Raw genomic sequence first — 21680 nt, 5'->3', positions numbered from 1 at the left:
ACATGCAAAGATGTAGTAAATGAAGATTATTCTATACTTCATTCCCAAAGTATCATGTCCATATAGCTTTTGTGAAAAGTAACATTAAATATTCTGCAATAGCAAAGCAATAGGTAAAATGCTGCAATTAGCTGTAAACCATCTGAAATATTACTTTCAATGAAAAAAATTGATACACATAGCAATGACTGCAGGGGGCTATAGCTAGAAACAGGACCATTTATTTTGGTTTTCCCCCAAAAATCAATTCAATAGTTCATTTATCACTACTTAGAGCCTGTGAATAACATTTTCTGTTTCAGTACATAGGTACGCTGATTTGTGGGATTTAGTTTTTTAGTTTCTGTATTTTTATTTTATTTTTAATCATAATCCTTCCAAGCCTGACACTAGTAATTTCTCACATTATGTCAAACACCACTACTGTAGGCCTGGAATTTGTTTGTCCTTGTTTTGCCTCATGCATTTGGCATTTAGATGCATGCAAAATTCTAACAGACTCCCCGCCTACTATGGCTTTATTTTTCAAAAAAGCTATTTAACTGAAGTCCTGAAAGAGTCAAATGCTCTACAGATGTTAATGGCCCAAGGCCAGCAAATGCCTTCCAGTTTAAAGTCAGATTCAATACACTGCTTTTACACAGTAAGGTTTTCATTTCGTGTGCCCCTCCCCAATTTCTTGCAAATGCCATTCCCTTTTTCAAATTAAATGTAAAATTACTTACTCTGCTGTTAATCAAGATCTGTTAAATTGGTTATATCCAGTGTTTATAGCAATTACTTTGTAAGCTAAAAGCTTTGTATGGCATATTGTTGTTCCTCATGTATGCACTCAGAATTCAGAATTTCTTTTGCCTGTCACTCCATTTTAACTGTTCATCAGCTCTTAGAAGAATCCAATGCCACATCAGCATTTAAACTTCAATCATCAGTATTTTAGCAGTGAGTAATGGAGTTTACACACTGGCAGCCATAAATCACACCTTCAAATTTGATTTTGTATCAACATTTTTAACCCCCTAATTTAAGCCTGATCCGAAATGCATCTTTTGAGGGATAGTCCTGAGGGCTATTTCAACAGATTAGTGCATTTGGGTGGGCCAGGAGTTATGGGGGAGATAAAAGAATCAATTAAAATCAGGATCATGCACCAACAGTTGCAGAGTTTGAACTAATCCACACCCCTCAATCTAATACACCACACTGAGACTCCAACAAACAGCATAACTGGTGCTTATCCCATGAGCAGGGCAAAAGAAAGACAAGGCAAAGGAAGCCTTTGTGCTTGTTTGTAACAGAAACCACAGTCTCTGATCCTGCCAAGCCTGAGAGAGGAAGAGAAACATATGAAAAATAATCACAGAAAAAGCAATCACAGAAATGACAAATGTGAGACTACTACTCCAGTACCAAGGCCTTATATTAAGCCTTGCCTAGTCCCCAGGCTACCCCAGCACCCTGTATGATGGCATCTTTGAATGCATTTTTGGTAGGTGGGGGGAAGTGTGTATGGAAAAGCCTCTTGCTGTCTTTTTGAATGTTAACTGAATTTGTGTTTCCTCTATTTTTTTGTCCTAAGAAATTCCTGCCCTGTCTCCAGCATTCTGTAATCACTAGAAGTGAACCTGCTCAATATTTTTACTACAAGTAGGTGAATTTAATAAATTTACAGCAGGATTCTCCAAACTGTTTATGGTGGTTATCATCACCAGAGGCAATGGCACCACAGCTATGACTGCAGAAAGCTCCTACTGGGAAACATGTTGCTGTCTTTGAAGATTCATGGTCTAGAAAAATCACTCACAATTGTCACCTCTTAAGAACAGGCATTTCTTAAAGGAAATTGCTAAGCTTGGTCACCTTCTACTATCAAATTTACTCTATTTGACCTACCAAGCCTCCAGACAAGCAGTCAGCTCAATAAAGATTCTGTTTAAAATTCTTAACATTGACAAAAAACATCTTCTGGCTAAAAGCAGAAGACAACATATAAGACATTAGAAAAGATAACAGAAAAACATATGCACTGCACAGAAGCTGAACAAGAAGAAATTGCATTTGTAGCACAGATCTCCATGTACAGAAAAGACAGCAGCAACCCACTTATTCCTCTTTGAGTGCCTGAAGGGAAGGTCAACGATAGGGGTAGGTAATACAGACACATCACTGTCCAAGCCCAACAGTCTTTAATCGGTAAATAGAGCCTTTCCTTTCTGTCTGGAAGAAAAGGGAAGCTCTATAATCATTGCTGTATTCACACCAACCTCAGCTAAACTGTACTTTCAAATATATTCAGGTTCTGGGCTGGGGAAAGACACTAGATGGGAAAAACAGGTGGGATATACATCATAAACTACTTTACTATGAATTAGGCAATACTGTCACAAAAGGCTTCTGCAGTTTTAAGTGAATTTATTAGTCCAACTGCAAAGAATTGCCACCATCAGAGAGAGTCTTAGTAAAAAGGTAATTTTAAAACATTGGTTTGTCTGAAGTTGCTGCTTTTTTGGAGATTACTAAACAATCTCTACTTCACAAAACTAAAATAAAGTATTTGGGACAATACAAAGAGATGTTATAATCTAAACCTTGTTTCTATATGTACACTATGCAGAAAAAGCAGTTTACTTTCTTGGATATAGTACAACTGGTCATCCACAGATCTTCCAGGGGGAGGGGAACCACAAAATTTTAAATTGGTTGTCTTTAAATTTCAAGTACAGTAATCACTTCATGTAGTGACTTTGGAGAAGCTTGTAAAGAGGAGTAATTCAGATGAGTAGTATTAATCCTTTTCTTGTAAGAAAGTCATGCATGCAGAGGCTTAGTTTCTGTTTTAATTTATTTAGCTGCAGGAACCTGTTATAACTTAAAAACTGTTGGTTCAGACTACAGTATAATAACACACTACCTTTACACCTAAGCCACCAAACAACATGGGTCTGTGAATATCAGAATTCACTTATATTTTAGACAAAGTCCCTAATTTAAACAAACCATGTTCATTGCCTAGGATTACAAAAATGGTGAGAAGAAAACCTAACAGCTTCCCCACCCTCCAGCTACATACTCTTTTTATAAAAGTGCTTCATCAGAAAGTTCATTACCTGAGTGCTGATAGATCTGGTTCCATCTGTTGCTTCTACTGTCAAGTTGTAATTTGATTTCTGTTCTGCATCAAGAGGTCTTGCAACAATGATAGTTCCTGTGCCCTTGTCCACATCAAATCGACTGTCATAGTTGCCACCTTGTTCAGGAAATTGTGAGAGGGAGAAGTTAATAAAATGCATTATTGTATCATCGTTTTTATGTATGATCATGTTCTGTCTTCCAATGCTTAATGAAGGTGGAAATATATATACATATATTTATACATACATTTAGTTTAAACACTTAGGTTTTTTTCCTGGTAACATGATATTCTGCTAAGAGATATTTAAAACTGAGTAGTTTTGGACAAAGATGACTTGCCCAGCTCATGGAAAGTCACCAGGGACATTCTTATTAGCAAGATTCTCTACTTAAAAAAAAGTCCATGGAATTTAATGATTCCATACAGCAGGAAATTGAGAATTACTGCATCAAATGCAATAGTTCCTTTTGGGCAGATTATCAGCTAATAAGTGAAAAACATATTTTTATCAAAATACATTAAAATCCCATTTGACGTACAGTCAAATTTTTTGTCTTTTGGAGCAGAATACATATTATTATATTCATATATGACTATAGATAAAGCTGAAAAAGCTGCAGTACCTCCAAAGGATTATCATCTTAATGTTGAGCATCTAAGGAATTTACTATCTCAGTCTTACTGAGACAGAATAGTGCTAAATGTTTAAATGTCCAATGTTTAAATATGGTCAAGTTCCTTTTCTGAAGCAAATTATCTTAATTTCCCTTGTGAAACTTTCAAATTACTCTTTGAAATATAGTTAAATAACTGTGTAGATCAATAGCTACACTCAGTTGTTTAAACATTTAATTGATCATCATCTTGCCATTTGGAGCAGACTGCCCTGAGAATGCAATGTCCATTAAGTCCAAATACTATTAGTGATGATGAATACTGCCATTTAACCACAATTGCTTTAGACCTCTCAATAAACTGCCTAAAATGGAAGAATCAATTCTTATTTTGGTCAAGCCAGTGCTAGATATGGCAAACAAATTTTTCCTAATTACGGGCATGTGTTTTTCTAATTATATTTTACAAGGCTAGCAGATAGCGTTCAGATATCATCTGAGTGCTTTTTTTCTTTCCTTTAACAAGATTATACATGCTAAGCTTTGCAAATCACTAAATGCGTTTTATGAAAAGCCAAGCTTAGAAGTGAGAGGGTGAAGTTCCAAAGGTTGCAAATTTGAACTTAGTCCAAGAAAAAAACAGTAAATACTGAAATGAGCCCCCATTCACATGTAAAAAGGATTTCACCTTTAGAAGGTTCCACTGCATGACAAACATATCAGTTTAGGAAAGATGGGCTGGATTCTGCTTCACTGGATTTGAGATATTTGGTAATGACCAACATCACATAATTTTTCTAGTTCAATTGAAAGCCAACTCCTCTTACTGGCCCAGCAGCAGTTTCTGAATCACTCAAATGGATAGAAACTGGACATCATGAAAGGTAGCAGTTTTTTTCTTAACAGATGAATTTTTTTATGGGCTTTGTGTAGTATGTCAGTTTTAGAAGGTGAATCTAGTTTTTCCTTTTATAGCTGCCAGGCAAAACCATTTTCTCAGATGTCTCAATGAAGTTCTCTACCTTTTAAGGGAAGAGTAAAGTGAATGAGCATGAATTGGTTCAGTCAGTTTTCCTGACACAAGGTCAAGCTCTAACCAACATTTTTCCCTTCCTTACCAAGAAAATCACCAGGGCCTTGCCTGTATTTGTAGTAGCAGCGATATCTGGTGATCCGCTGAAGCAGAACTCAACCCAAACTTCTGCATCTAGTACACTGGAAGTGTAACAGCAACAATTTTGGCCAAAGCCAAAACTGGATGCTCAGAATTGATGCTGTATAAATGTAATGATGACAAAACAAAACAAAAACGAACCTGTCACAAATGCAACCGTGAGCACTTTGATTTCCGAAGGGTTAATAAAATAAATAGTTTATAAATGTACGCTTTCATTTCAGATCTCATAATCTGGTAATAAATTATGTGATCTCAGCAGATACCTTCTGCTGTACAGTTCAGGTCACAAGCCATCTGTAAGATGTAAAATACTTCACTAGCAAGCTTGTCTCCTGGCTCAGCCAAAAAGAAAGAAAGCATGGAAAGCAAGCACAGAACACAAAGGAAAGCTGTCAATCAAATTCATTCATGCTATTAGAAACAGTAAAAGAGTGTGGTAAAGTGACCACCTGTAAGAGTAGCCCATAACTTCACAATATGATCATATATCAAATTTTCCAAAACACTTTTACTAAGAAAACCGTCAAAATAAAATGGTTTATTTTACAATGCTTGGACAAGTTATGCTCTTTCCCCATGGATTTTTCTGTATATGTCTTTCTAAAAGGAGCAGGAAAAGATCATTCATTTTCTGCATTAGGCATACAATAAAAATATGTAAACGTCCAACTGTGCTGCATACTTAGAAGGAGCAGATCAAAATAATACTATCAATTAGAATTCTATTCAGATGTACACACTGTTCACAGTGCATAACAACTGAAGCACGCTAAGAACAATAGGAAAGTACATCCCAAATTTAATTAACAAATTTTGCTAATAAAAGGCCCCAGAAAAAAATCACCGCTGTACTGTGTTCAGACTCCAAGAAAGCTCTGAGGCGTATTCTGTCTACTTTCTTTCATCTCCATGAACTGCTCACCTTTCTCTGACAATGTCACTTTCTTAACCTTTCCTTTAATGGACTCATTTTGGTCCACAGATATTTGTTTGCGATGAATTCCCTAATTTGAATTGAAGTACACAATACCTTCTCATTTTTCCTGCTCACTTATTTTTATACTTTCTGCTTTTCTACTCCCACATCCCTGAGTGTGTTTGGGAGAATAATGAAAGAGCAGCCTCAGTTCCAAAATACATCAAATGCAAAACTTTGCTACTATGAGAATGCAAGAAAGCATCCTCAACTTTTTAGTCCCTCTAGAGAGTTGTACAAATCTAGATTTGTCTAAACACCAACACTTTTTATCAATTAAAATGTATTTGGACAGGAACTTTTTTTTTCCAAGAATACATTAAAAAGAACCATTTTAAAAAATTCAATGTAAGTATTTAATGCATTAACAATGATTATCACTATCATCACAGACTGCTCATGCACGAAGCATGATTTTAGGGAAGAACTGTATCTGTTTGCATTTGCTTGAAAATTTTTTGAAAACACTCTCAAGTGTTTTAGGGAAGCATGATTTTAGGGAAGAACTGTATCTGTTTGCATGTGCTTGAAAATTTTTTGAAAACACTCTCAAGTGTTTGGCATTTGTATATTCCTGCTAATTGTGTTAGTTTCATAAACTTAATTTTTAACTGTTGCTGTTCTCAGTATACCTCAGGAATTACATACCAGCAAAACAGACGTTTAAAATACTTAAATTATTGAGAAATAAATTAAAATAATAAATTAATTTAAAATATGTTCTTCCCAGCAGCTTAACATCATAATAATGGCTAAAGTTTTCAGTAGTAACCAAGATGAAGAAGGTCCGTCTCTTGTGAATGTAGTAGAAAAATCACAAATCTATCAAAAATCTGGCAGACTGAGAGAGTTCACTTAACACTAGAAGCAGTTCATTACAAGGCACCTCTCCTGAAACAAAGCTATGCTATTCTCCTTGATTCTAACACACTTAGCACACAACAGAATTTGGCTTTACTATCAGCTATGCAGTGAACACTCTGTGTATTACTGATGCTCATATGTCTAGTGACTAAGTCTGAACTTCAAAAAAGTACTATTAATTTTGTTACCATGACATCAACATGTATTACTGGTTAGAAATCCCCTTTCAACAGCAGAGGTTAAGATATGATTTAGTAGAATATGTACAAGAAGAAGATTGCTGGGGTTAGGAACATTGCAAGCTTTCCTTTTAGTACTGAATCAAAGGACAGCAAACTGAGAAGCAGCCCAGAGGAGAAGAAATCCATGTGAACAGTAAAATCTCTTTTTGAGCGTACTATTCTGCTTTGCAGAAAACTAGCCTCTTATTTCCTTTCCTATCATACAGTCTATGAGATTGACTTCATTAGTTTTCATTGAAGTGACTCAATATTCAAAAATCAATTTTAGAACTGCAACACAGCAGATATTTTGCAACTTAATTTTAATCTTTGATACAGAGTGGCATTGATATAAATTAAAAAATTTTGACTTATAAAATCCGCATCTGCATTTAAAGAATGTCAGAACCTTGCATTATTTATTTGAAGAGTGATTAAAACCAAGCTGCAATGATCCCTGCGGTATCTCAGACTCCACGCATTTGTTTCTAATAATAAAAGCCCTTAAGGCATCCTTACCCGTTATGTCAAACCAAAGTGGTGTTCCAAGAGGTTCAACAGCTATTACACCAATCATGTGAGCAACTGGGTCACTTTCCATCACCGTAAAAGAAAAAAATGATTCCTCAAAATAAATAGGCTCTGCGGGTGGGACGGGCTTTGGAATCCATTCTATGTGAAGCCGCGTAGTCGAAGATTTTTGTGGGCGACCATTATCTACAGCTTTAATCTGTGAAATAGACACATCTTTTAGGCTACAGCATCACATAAATCATTATGTCACATAAATAGAAAGCAGTAATAAGCTCCAAGCATGTTTGCTCGTGTGAGATATTTCCAAAAAGGTTAAGTGTCTCTCAAAGTGCCACTTGCCCTTCATTAACTGAGCAGCAAATGGAGAAAAAGTATGCAGCACCTGATAGCAGCACAAACTGCTACCATAAATTCACTTTTATTTTGCTTTCTTCCTGAAGGTGAGTCAAACTGATTGTTTATGTTCCCTCATCACATAAATTATCTGCCAAGTTCTGGGAAAGAACGGCAGTTCTTAATACACAATACAAACATCTGAAATCATCCCTCAATAAAAACCAAACAAACACACAAAACAATACTTCTGGATTTGTAGAAGCTTTCTTCCTTTAGATACTGCAGTCACTCACCTGCCAGCTACTGAATAAGAAATGAACAGATAAAAGATCACGTTACATATTCATGATATACATGATTTTCACTCACTGAAAGGATATCGTAGTCCCTTGCTGCAGAAAACTTCTTTGATGAAACCACTCCAGTTTTTGGTTCAATAAAGAATTTGCCATGTTCATCACCATCTTCAATGCTGTAGGAGATCTCTGCATTGGGGCCTTCATCTTTATCTGCAGCAATAACTCGATAGATTGGCTCTCTCCTGGCAGTTCTCTCTCGCTCCAGCTTACCACGCTCCGGAAGCCGAATTTTGTAGAATTTTTGCAAGAATTGAGGCTTGTTGTCATTCTCATCTAAGACCTTCACAATCACCCTTGCAATTGTTGATTTTGCAGGAGTACCATTGTCTGTTACTGTTACCTGTTTTTATTAACAAGGGTAAAGTTAGAGCTCAACCATGGTCCTTCCAACAATGCTCCTCCCTAAATGAGGTTTTCCTACAACCGTCTAAGCAACTGTACAGTTTTCCCCTAACTTCAGTTAAAGCACTTGCCTAAAGCTATTAGGTGAGTATTTACAAAAGGTACTCAAAAGTATATTCATCTATTATCTTAATATTTTGACACATTAAATGCAACATGAAATGCAAATATTCATGCTCATCTCTAACAGATGGTGTAATTTCCACATATTTGAATATCAGTTCCCTTTAGTACTTGTAATGGAACACCACCTTCAGTTCACAAAAAAACCCAACCACACCCAATGAGAAAATCAAAGCATATCCCAAATGAGGAAATTACAAGGGGTATGGGATAACATGTCAATTAACATAAAATTAGCATTGCCCTGAACCAAGCAAATAATAAAGGCAAATTTGAGAAACATCGATTTGATTTGAATACAACATCAGTTTTGAAGGCATTACTGACATAACCAAGACTATACTAAGACATGAGAGAATAACATGAAGCTAACCTAAAATAACTGCATCAGAAAGTGTGAATTGGAACTGGGAATAAAACAGAAAAACTGGGAATTAAAAAATGGGGCATATTAGGTACTATTATGTAAGATAGTACAATCAAAGATCAAACTGAATACTAAAAAGGAATAAAACCACCAACCCATCTGGTCAACATTTCAATGCTCAATTAATTAGCTCAGCATTTGGGTCTGTCCACCATTCTGTGCATTTCTGGGTTTCTTTCCAACCTATTATCAGAGTTGTAAACATAAAACTAACACATGGGAAAACTGCTACTTTAGGCCAGGCTGTCTGTCAGTATTGCTCTGTAGTTGAGAGCTCTTCTGTCACATACTTCACAGACTTTTAGTTAAAACTTTAGCAACCAGTTGGGATTCAAAATTAACAAAGAACAAAGAATTACAAATTACACTAGCAGGCAATAAACAATGTTCCAAACTAAAGAGCAATGAGCTTAAACTGCTATTTTATATAGAATGATGAAAGCAGGAGGATTTATGTACCATTATGTGACATTGTAATCCTAAAAATAAAATTTCTGAGTTCTGTACATGTAAGATTAAGGTTATAAAGTTAAGCTTAAATTAGCATGACTGCAAGCAGACAACTGCCCATAACATTACACCGTGAGTGTGACTTCTGGCATAAGTTTTGGCCCAGAACAAGTAGCACACACACATGTTGTTTAGCTGCAGCCTGAGAATTCACACAATTCAGACACAATTTTCAACATGTGGTCGCCCTGTTCCAGGGATAAGGTGTAAGCAATGAAAGCCACATGGGCCGTGTCACCTCAGGATCAGAAAACAATCCACAGCTCATTTTATTTATTGTATAAATCTAATTTTAAAAATCCAGTATAATATATAGAGAAGTAAAAATCATAATTTACCAATTTTACAACCAATATACATAGCAGTGGTCAAGAAATAAGACATAAAGGACATGAAGTGCTTTGGGAAACTGAGATAACCCAATCTGAGGAGGCAATTTGAAAAGAGAATTATATAATTACTTTAAAATAGACAGGAATATTATGTCTAGTACTAAATCAGATTTGCCATTTAATTAGTTTTGTTATTATTACTTCTAGAAACACGCTGCAGAAGAAATTCTGCCCCACCGCTACTTAGGTACAAAGCATTCTTTTCAAAGCTGATATAGAAATTAAAATAATGATAAAAAAAATTGGTCCAACAGCTGCATTAATCCAGCTCACAATGCGCCAAAAGGATACAAAAGGCCCAGGAAGACTGCACATATACTGTAATTATGCAAAAGGATCGTTTGTGCTATCAGGGAATAAATACATTCATCTCCACATCTCTGCAGTCGTTTGTCTCCTATTGGAACACCTTTCTACGGATTTCACGAGTTTTGAGTAAGTCTAGAGGTGCTTCTCTGTCTTTAACATTAATTTGGCCAACTCCAATTGCAGTCTTTTATCTGTCATCCAGGACAAGAGGCACAATAAAGATTCCAGATAAATCTTAGGACGTAAGGATCACTGTGAATATTAAGCCTTCAGTACAGGAGAAGTACCACACCATTACACTGCTTGACAACATTGTGAAATTGGATGACAAAGTTCTCTATGTGTTTCCCTTTCAGGTTGTTTGACAGAGAATGACAAAAGCTCTTAAATAAACACCCGGCAATTAATTAAATGTAGTTAAATAAAAGCATGTCACAAGTTTCATGCTCTTGAATTCAGTCACTACAATGCATGTCTTGCAAGTGATGTGACTGGTAAACATTTTATGCAGAAAATAAGGCTACTCACATACCATCCTTTTGTATTCTCTGTATTACAAAAACTTTCTGCACTTCTTTTACAAAAGCCTATACTCAGCAAAAGTTAGGCTGAAATAGCTATTCCAATAATTACACAGGAAGATAAAAAGAGGAATCACACTCCTTTTAACAATCATGCCTTTGTACCATTTGAATGTAAATCTTTGTTTTGAGATACAGAAAAAAAAATTGCATTCAATCTGTACCTTTACGCTTTTCTGCTAAAAAAGCCTCAACACACAGTTTTTATAAGATAGGTGGTTATCTGCATTGCAACATAATGAACACAGAAGGAAATTACTTCTGAAATCCAGTTTTTTAAGTTCTTCATGGCAAACCTTACTCTCTGTAAAAGAGCAATGAACTTACAGTCACTGTTTTTCAGCAATCTAAATAAATTATTTACCTCCAGTATGTGCTCTCCCTGCTGCTCTCGATCTAGTTTTCTGGATGTGGTTGTAATTAGCCCTGCAAGCGTAAGAGAATAATTAATCAGATCCTTCAAGAAAATAATCTGTATGAAGTTTAGGTTAAATCAGCAGTTTCTGGTATCCTCAATATCAATTTCTTCTTAGGTGGCCACTTTCATTTTTGCAGAATTTATGCTTTCATTAGGGGAAGGGGTGACGGGTTTCCAATCCTTAAAAGCTGTGAAAATATTCTTTGCAATATGAAAACTAAGCCGTTGTAACACTTAAGACAAACACAGTTCAGTGTTCCAACACATCTGTGTGTGTTATGTTTCTGACAGAGTAATGAATGAAATTCTCCCACATCAAATCTTGTTTTCAAATGCCTTTTTCAAAGGCTGCTGAGGGACATTACCTGAATTAATTACCTATCTCTTGTGGAGAAACACCTATTTGTAATATTAGTGATAAAGGCAAAAGAAGGATAACCTGAAGAGGTGCAATAATAATAGAAAAAATAGAGCAACTTGTTCTCTTAATTTCACAATGACAAGCAGTCAAACAGTTGCTGTTGACAATAGCAGAGAAGAACCACAAGTTTTTGATGCATGATGTCATATTTTATCACAAAAATTTGATACACTCCTGATGCAAGATTAGGAAGGCATGATGGGTTTTTCCTTAAATGAAGGAAGTCAAAGAGTAAGAAGTAAGAAAAAGACAGCGAAACTTAATACAGAAGGATCTTATTTGAATTCGTTCTCCCTAACAGTTAGTTCAGAATTTTAACTATTGAGTTTCACAAAAAGTAAACTTGCTCAACTCTCAGTTATAGCAGAATGATTTGCTATTGGGAGAGTTAACTGTGCCACGGGTGCAGCCACATGAGAATTCAGTTTCTTTGCTGCACAAAAGCAAAGAAAGACATTAACCTTTTCACAGGTACAAGCTGGCCCCACAAATACCATTGCTGTGTTCACATGGGACTGAGCCTGTGCTAGTAAATCTTGCTAGACCCAACCTGGCCTTTCATGAAGCAAACACCAAGGTTTGAATTTGCCCAGCTTAAGCAACTACTGAGCAAAGCATGCCATATTCTCTGAAGCAGCAACACAGAGGAAAACACAGTGTCAGAAGACATTTTACCCAACTATCCCAGCTTTTGATAGTGAGAGGAAAGCATTGCCACCTTGATCCTTAGTTGTCAAACTGGAAAACAGAGAAGCAATTGCCCAGTGTAGGATGAAATAAAGATCAAAATGCAGGTGGCATACTTCATGTTCCATTTTCTAACTACACAGTAAGTTTTTTATTAATATGACCTTATATAAGGAAAATTAAAATCCACTTATAAAGTTTTCAAAGCTTGTCTGATACAATAAAAAAGCCTTCAATTTTCTCTCAGCTGATAAAAAGCAGAGTATGTAAGAAAAGCAATCAAGACTTCAACTTCACTTAAAAGAGAAAGGCCAAGAGAAACAGGATTGTATACCACAGGTGCATAGCTACTCAGTGCTTCTGACAGAAACAGCTGTAGTCTACTTATACCAACAAAACAGACAGCCTGCACTAGATAATATGAACAAAACCTATATAAGGCGATATTACAGCAGTCAAATGTTCAAACAACTATCCTGCAAAAAACAGATAGCGCAAATAACAGCTGTTCCAATCTGCCCTTGTTTTTCCTGCAATTTTGTTTGCCACCATATCAAATGTATTATTTATCTAGTATTCTTGACAATGATATGTCATCTTCTCCTACTTTACATTTTTATGCTTTTACAGCACATAGAAGATACGTTTGCTATTGTTAGGATATATCTTTTGGCATAATGAAGTAATTGTCCTTAGTTACAAAGAAAGGGGTAATGAAAATTAAAACATACAAAACTCTAAAACAAACTATACAAACAACAAGGAAAAAAGTTGCTTTATTACTGTGAATTTAGAAAGGGGCAAGGGAAGAAAGAGAAAATGATGTGATAGTTGTCTATTAACCTTCCTGAGGTAATATTTTCACATGGATATTACAGAGTTGTGAACAATGACAACTGAAAATATTTATTGTCACATATTCTAAAAAGCTTTACTTTTCTGCCCAAGTCTAGATAACACATTTTCTTTTCACAGGCACTGTGAAACAGAATAGGACCGTTAATTGGAAGGGCACAAGTGGCACAGCTGCCATCTCATCTACTTCCTTCCAGCACAGGGACTGGCAGGTGACTTCAGGAAATACAAGTTCTCCTAAAGCCTCTTTCTACTGAGTACCTCTGTGAAAAGCCAGCACAAGCCCGCCCACGAAGCACTAATCTCAAGGCTCACCACAGTTACAAGAAAAGGGTAGACTGCAGCATAGCCACTAAAGGCTATGCTGAACTACTGCTGAACAGCTGAATTGAAAATAGGGAAAATCTCAAAAAACACAGGAAAAATAAAGCAACCTAGCAGAAATACCTCATGATGCTTGCATTTTCCTGAATATTCAATAGTTAGTTTACATCCTCTGCCAATAATAGGACTTCATCTCTCACAGCAGCAGCAAGTAGAGGATTACATGAGATCAGAAAAATGGCATGTTTCAATAGCTTTCAATCCATTTTATTTTTCATCAAGAGCCATGAAGACTGGAGCCACCCCTAAAGATGGCAATTAATACTCGGAGAAAACCAAGTATCAATCAGAAAACTGTTCAAAATGTTTTGCTTTAAGCACTGAAGGCAAAATTCTACCATGTACCACTACTTTACACACCAATGATTCTTAAAGGAAGTCTTGCTCCAGATAAAATTCCTGTTCATGAAGTTGGTCAATACAACACAAATGGGTAAGCAAAAAAATATCCAGCAAGAACAAAATATACATGCTTTGATCTGTTAAAGCTTCTAGTCTTTTCAGCCAAGCATGCCACACTTCTGTTAAAACACTTCAGACCAATAACAGAAGGGCTTAGTCTTCACCATATATATCCTGTATATTCAGCAGAAACTAATGCCAACAAAGGAAATGTAACACTTCTGGATTTAGAATCACATACACATGCATGACATTCTTTTTATTTAACTCTTTACTGATAGGCACTTTCCTAAGTGCTAATTTAGCTTCAGTGAAATGTCTCACTTCAGCTTAAGACTATAAAAGGTTGGATTATTGCAATCACTACATTCTTCTGTTTTTGCAAGGTTTTTCTATATTACAGAATGTTTAATGCTGCACCAGCAGATTTTATCCATTGTTGAAGAGCTTTCCTGAACTACAGCTGTGATAATAGGGTCAAGTGTTCCTATGCACTGTAACTGCCTATTAAGAGGGCTGGGACGATCTTTGGACCTAATGTAAGTCAGCTCCCTGCAACAAAAGTCACCACTCTGCTCTGTTCTTAAGTTTTTTTAGATGGAACTTCTCTTTTCTGTAACACTGTGTATATATCCTTGCTGTGCCACTACCTCTACAAAAATAAATTCATGACCACATTTTTGCACATGCCACATCCCCAAAGGAGCGGCAAGTAAACGATTTCAATCTCTGAAGAAATCTGTAAAACGTTCAGTTTTGAAATCTTTGTTACAAGGTGGGGAGAATTTGTTTATTCCTGAATGAAATAACAGCATGTGTGAGAAACAGGTCACTTGTGACAAACCATTCTATTTCAAACCAAAACTGACTCAGAGCATTGTTTTGTAGTAACATTCTTGCATTTTGCTTCTGCCTCCTTTTATCAGCTCCCCTCTTCCAAAACCAACAGGAAAAATAAGCTCCAGTAAGTCACATTACTGACTATTGTTTCACCTGAAATCAATGTCACTATGGCAAGATAGGTCAAACATTCTTGAGACATGCAAGTTTATAAAAAGCATTTCTAAGATAATGATGAGGAAATGGTATCTCTAGTGAATTGGTGCCATTTTTGTATTTATAATATTAAAAAACTTGCCTCGTCAGAAACATTTTCAGAACAGCAGCTTAATAATTTAGAGAGTCTTTGGATAAATCATAGCTATTCTGCCTCCCTAGCTGGAGAGTGACTAGAATCAACTGAAACTAACTGTAAACATCTGTAACAAATAAAACAAAACAAAACAAATCTGCACCAGTAGCAAATACAATTCTATTCTCTCTTCATTCCTTATGAGGAATGTGAGTTTACATTCTGGGGATACCTGCTGTCTATTTGATGTCTACCCAAAAACTAAGAGAATCACAACTGCATTCAGATAAAACTTACTTCAGATGTCTATTTTAAATAATAGCAAAACAAACATTCAGAAACGCAACTGCAGCGTACAATTATGTAAATCTGAATAAAACTCTACATTTGGAATAGAAATTAGCACCAGAAGTCAGATATTACCAGGGATTTATTTCACACTGGTTCCCAGCTACATCATATTATCTCTTTCTGATTGGCATTATCTCAATTATTGGCATTTTTGGCATTATCTCAATGCCAAAATGACAATATCCTTAAAAAAATAGAATATTAGGGGGGTACTGTGTTAAGAATTATCTATTAGTATCTTTATGGCATGGACGATCTCAGTGATGAAAGAAGTGGCATCAGAAAAAGTGGTCTTTGCAAGGGGAGGAGGAAGGCTCAAAGTTTTCATTTTGCTGTGTATATATCATGCATCCCCACGCATTTGTGCTTTCACGAATACCTGCAGACTTTCCAACTGCACATTCAGCTTGAGACCATGAAGATTCTGGAGATGGGAGGGAGTTTGCCTGTTAGACTTGGCTAACCCCCACAATGAACCAAAAGACTAAAGGAGATGCCAAGTGTACCATGCTGCCTCCAATGAGTTCGAACTGATAGGCTTGATCTGAATTACTATAACACTATTTGCATTGCAGTGTACAAAAATAAATACAATTTCTCTGATCTTTGAATGCATTGGAACTGAAGAATTAAGGAAGCAGCTACAAAATTTTTTATTACTAACTTCAACAGATACAGGTCATAAACTAAATATTAGGGAGGACATATTTGGTCAATGTGGCCTTTGTCCTCTGTGTTAAATGCAAACCATAACTAACCAGCAGAAATGGTTGCTCTGGACTGCATCAGTCAGTTATCACTTAAACTCTCAGTCATGATTACTACAACTTAGTCAATTAATACTTCAGCTCTCGTTCCCCCATTTCAACCCCAAAACCAACAAATTGCAAGTGAATGTTAAAGGGTTTTCTTTTTTAAATATATTGTTATACCTTCAGATCTGTTTACAAGGTCTTAATATGTAAATCAGTCTAAGATTTGAAGGAAGCATAGATTTTAAATTCACACATGGCTGTAATGGTAATCATGTTAACTACTGAGTAACACATCCGAAAGCACTGAGCAAATTACAGCAAATATTCTGTAAATTGAACACCAATTATGTCTCTTCAAGTGATAGAGATACTGTCTCACTTCAAGAGAGGGTTTCCTACTAATCTTTGTCATTTAAGAAGCAGCGTATTATATCCAATTCAAGACAGCTTTCCCTTCTAGACAGAGGAATATATCATTCTTTCGTATGACAGACTAAGTAGTTCACAGAAATCATCAGTTTCCTCCTCTCAGAAGTACTAGATGTGATGAAATCATGTCTCAGACATCTCTTATAATACAGTGAGTGTAAGTCTCACTGTCTGAAAGATCTCTTATGAGATCATTTTAAACTTCTTCCGATATCTCAGCATTTTCCAAAATACAAACAAAATGACTGATAAAACAATAATCCATGATTATTTCATCACTGACACATAAAGATGACTTTTTATTCAGTCTTCTTTCAACTAATTTCAAGTTAACTGTGTTTTACACCTAACTTACCGTACAATCAATGACCATCAGAAAAGGCCCACACTTTCTTTCTGAAGATGTTCAGGTAAGTTTTTGGGAAGGCTACAGTCAAACCTTGTTTTCTACATACGCCAAAAATCATCTTCATAACCAAACCAAATGAACAGGTTAATAAAAGCAGGTCAATAAAAATTAATAGCAGAGGATTGAAGAAGAGATCCCAGCTTTGCAGCTGGCAAAAAATAAACTCTGTCTTATGAGCCATGTAATGACTAATGATGACTATTATAAGCTACAAAGTCTAACATATCACCACTGTCCTACATCACCATGAAGGCAGACGGCCAAGTTAAAAAAGAAAAACATAGTGCTAACAAGCTATCATACTGGAGCAAATATATAATAAAGGAACTGAACTTTGGTTTACATAGTCATTTAAAGATAATTCCTTAGCAATTTCACTTGTTTTTCATTCCTAAACTCTTCCTTGTTCTATGCACTTTAATAACTCTCATCAAAACCAGCAACAGAATTGTCACCAGTAAGTTTCTAATGCTGAAATATGACTGTAAATATGCAGTCCCAAGAGAAACTAGGATTATAATTTAAAAGCACCTTAAATGGCTGCAAATGCCTCTTCTGCTCAAATACAACACTTAAAAGCAATCATTACTGTTCTTTCAACAAAGATCTCAAAACCAGAACCACTCTTCAAAAAGAATTGAGAGCCTGGGTTCCTCTTTCAATTCTCCTAGCCATATACCCTCTCCTTTAGTTCTGCTGTTGCTTGCTTATTCTCTCTGGCCTCTTGAATTTTACCTTTTTTTGCTATGCAGTTCTTTAGGTAGAACAAAGATTCATTCTGCCTAGCAGAGCACACAGCCTGTGGCTAGAAGACTTTTCTGGATAGTCTAAATGCACTTTTGGGGCTAAAGGACTTATTTTCTACTTCACATATATAAACTTCCTGATGAGGGTAATTACACAAATGAGTTACAATACCCTAGCTTTAAAAAAAGAAAATGGAAACCTACTGCAGTACACTCTGATGAAGTCACTGCTCCCTTTTTGTTAAGTATAGCATGATGGCATTCAACTAGTACAGTCTTTCACAGTTTTGGCACCTTTTCCCCTTCAATTCCCATGAACAGCCATTCAAGCAAAAGCCAACAGGACACTCCCACAGTGCACATACACCTAGGTAAACTCCAGACTGAAAAGGCTGAAACACATAAAGAACTACATTCTGTTTGCTCTTCAGATCACTTTTTTTTTTTTTTACTTAGATATTTCCTTATTCCTGCTTCAAATGCTAGTGCATACACTCCAGATTTCATCCACAAAAAACACTGTTGGCACATTTGTCCCAGATGAATACTTCTTGCCCTTTGAATAGTACTCCATGAAAAGTCAAGCAATAATTGAGATCTCAGTCCTACCCAAGCCAGGACTGCATCAAACAAGGGGTAACACCCTGTCAATAAGGGTGTATTTGTGCACCACATTTACTGAAGTACAGTAATATCACAGAATATGCTGAGTTGGAAGGGACACACAAGGATCATCAAGTCCAACTCAGCGTTTATGAGCTTGCTGCTTGTTACCAAGACAGACTGTAAGCTTTGTATATAGGATCAAAAAGTATGGCTAATATTTCATACCATCAGGCACCATGTTTATCTGTAACCAGGCAATTTAACTACTCAATCCTACTACTATAAAGTATAACTGCAAGGTGCACATCTGAAATTGAGTCACTTACCTGAACTATTTTAATAGCATCCTGGAATTTGCTGAGCAGAATACTCATTAATCATATTTGTGATCTGAGCATGAAGCAAAGACAAGCCACCCTCCAAAGATTATTTATGTACAGCATAAGGAAAAAAAAATTTACATAAACAGCTAAGCCATCCAATACGACAAACACAGTACAACTTCAGTTTCAACTAGAGTTCAAATCAAGTGTAAAATTAGTATTTATTGATCATATAGTTGTAGAAAATTCCACAAATGTATCTAACTAAAAGTAAACCATGTAGTTTTGTATACTCTAGTCACTGACTACATTATTTTTAGTCTGCATTTACTAACAGTTTTTCTTTTTCCAAAGAGATTGGAGAGAACAAATAAATTAAATAAATAAAGCCCCACCACCACTACCTAACATTTAAAAGAAGTGCTCTCTACATGAATGCTTTCATGTAATTTTAAAAATAGCTGCCTCTATTATAGCAAAATTTCTATATTTGCAGATGCTATATCTCTAAATAGTGTAGAGTGAGTGGATATGCAAATATTATTAAAAATTTCAGATATTGTTTTCCCAGTTACAAGAAAAGACCTAGCACTTCAAGTGCTTTTAAAAAGACAAATCAAAGTAAATTTTTGCAGAATTAAACTCTTTTTAAAAACATGTGGGCTAATTCTGGTTACATTTTCAGTAAAGAAAAAAATCTGTTTTTGAGACAGTATAATCAAATACTTTACTTTCTCTACATGTCACAGGTAAACACTTGAGCACATGGAGGCTGCTACATACACTTTGAGCTGTGTGACATAAGTGAACAATAATTGAGCCTGGCATTGCTTACCAGCTGCAGAAGTTACATGAAAGAATTCAGCATTTTGATCTTTATTTAATTTTAAATCATATAAGTGTGCAATATACTAACACTGGTTTTACCCAAGTTCCAAAACATTACATCAATTGGGATTAAAACCCACAAGTAGTTAAACAACAAAGATTTCCTTTGTTAAAATGAAGCCAATACTACTCTGTGTCACTGACCCTTCATTTCCTCACTAAGTAATTCTCCAGTGTTATCGGAAACCCATGGAAGTTGTTTGCAGCTGTACCCATTTCCCGTTTCACTTCGGTCTCCAAATCAGACAGACCAATAGACACACACACACTCTTCATTAAAGGTTACTGTGTAAAATGCACAGGATACAGTTATGTTCTGAAATGAGCAATTACTCAAAGCTTCTGCTGAATTCTCCAATTAATATCCTTATCTAAATGGACTATCTCCTACACCCTAGGATTACTAATTTCCTCAAAGGTACATCCATACTATTCTCATAATAAATACCAAACTGCTTCATATATAAATTAATACAGCTTTACAACACTCCCAAGTAATTAGGTCACACAGTTATTTCTATTTTACACATGCAACCACTCCCAAGTAATTAGGTCACACAATTATTTCTATTTTACACCTGCAAAACCTAAGTATGCAAAAAATAACAACTTAAAATTTATTCTGGCATTCTCCTGTCCAGGTTGTGAACCCAAGTCTAGTTTTCAGAAGCATGCATCACTTTCATAGCAAATTTCATTAAAAGCTATACTTTTGTGATCAGCATTTCTGCCAATCCGAAACAAAACTGTTATATGGTGCAATATTCAGTACCTATCTTCCTCATTTGCTATTATTGCTTTAAATTTCTGAGGTAAAGCATGACTTCTCAAGAAAGTGGTTTTTTGCTACCCAGCCCTGATTCCCTCCCCAAGCCAAACTGGTTGGCACAACAAATGTAGCAGAAGTCCTGGGGAAGTGGAAAGAAGCATACCAATCGGGCAAAAGTTCAGAAATTATTTCTAGTCTGAATATATGTGCAAGGTAATACAAAAAGATTGTAAGGGCCCTATATGGATACCTGGTTAGGATTCAATTCTCTTGCTCAGTAATGCTAGAGAGAGCTGTAACTCCTTTCTCTAAGCAAGTGCAGATTCTGCCCTTCTAGTGTGCATTCTGCACTTATAAAGCAATATAACCTTCTTTCAGGCACCTTAACTCAGCAATCTTTGAGATATTCATCATACAGAGCCTGTAACACTGAGCAACAGCCATATTTAAAAAACATGGCATAGCAAAACTATTACATCCATATGGAAACTGAATTCAGGGAATTCAGTGAGCTTTTTTTGTTTAGAGAGAATTCAGTCTAATGTCTCTAGTTCTACAGCAATTTAGGAAGTTCTCCCCAGCTCTTCAATTTCCATGTTTTACATATGACTTGCTGAGTTATTGTTAGTAATTTACAAGTTAATACCGTCTAATTTCACACGATTTGCCATCCCACAATTTAAAAAGTAAAGCTAGAAGAAAAATATGAAATGGGAAACAATGATAGGAAAAGAATTTGGTTCACAGTATCATTCTGGGGAACTGTCAGCACACATTTTAAATTGGGGAGCTCGTTTGCAAACCACCCTTACAATTATTACTGGGTGCAACAAAAAGCTCATATTTCATGCATGTCCTACCCTCCTCAGACAGAAAGAAATTACATTGTTTGATTTAAAGCTTTTAGTAATATGAATATAATAACTCTTTTGAAGAGGCACTAACAGATCAGTTTCTAAATATATAATTTCTAAATCCAAATAGATTAGAAATTATAAAATCATAATTCATTGACTCATAAATGTACACTTATATACAATGGCATCATCAGCAACTACCTGTAGATGCCATACTAATTATCTATTCCACTTTCTCTAAGAAAGCAATCCTGCTATCAAGTGTCATCCTTCCAACACTTCTCAAAAGC

At 35.8% G+C, this 21680-nt stretch overlaps 1 protein-coding gene across 4 annotated transcripts in view; it reads right to left on the bottom strand.

Annotated features, from left to right (window-relative positions):
• The window catches only part of FAT1 (FAT atypical cadherin 1), a 102847-nt gene that overhangs the window by 38762 nt on the left and 42405 nt on the right, over positions 1 to 21680 (bottom strand). For all 4 annotated transcript variants that reach the window (XM_030947369.1, XM_030947370.1, XM_030947371.1 and 1 more), the window contains exons 4-7: positions 11323 to 11384; positions 8225 to 8554; positions 7505 to 7715; positions 3108 to 3247 (exon numbers count right to left, since the gene is read on the bottom strand). In XM_030947369.1, coding sequence (XP_030803229.1) covers positions 3108 to 3247; positions 7505 to 7715; positions 8225 to 8554; positions 11323 to 11384 — 743 coding nt within the window. The remainder of the gene's footprint in view (positions 1 to 3107; positions 3248 to 7504; positions 7716 to 8224; positions 8555 to 11322; positions 11385 to 21680) is intronic.

The sequence above is a fragment of the Camarhynchus parvulus genome, chromosome 4, assembly GCF_901933205.1.
Source record: "Camarhynchus parvulus chromosome 4, STF_HiC, whole genome shotgun sequence".
Lineage (NCBI taxonomy): Eukaryota > Metazoa > Chordata > Aves > Passeriformes > Thraupidae > Camarhynchus > Camarhynchus parvulus.
This window is presented reverse-complemented; position numbering and strand designations above follow the sequence as displayed.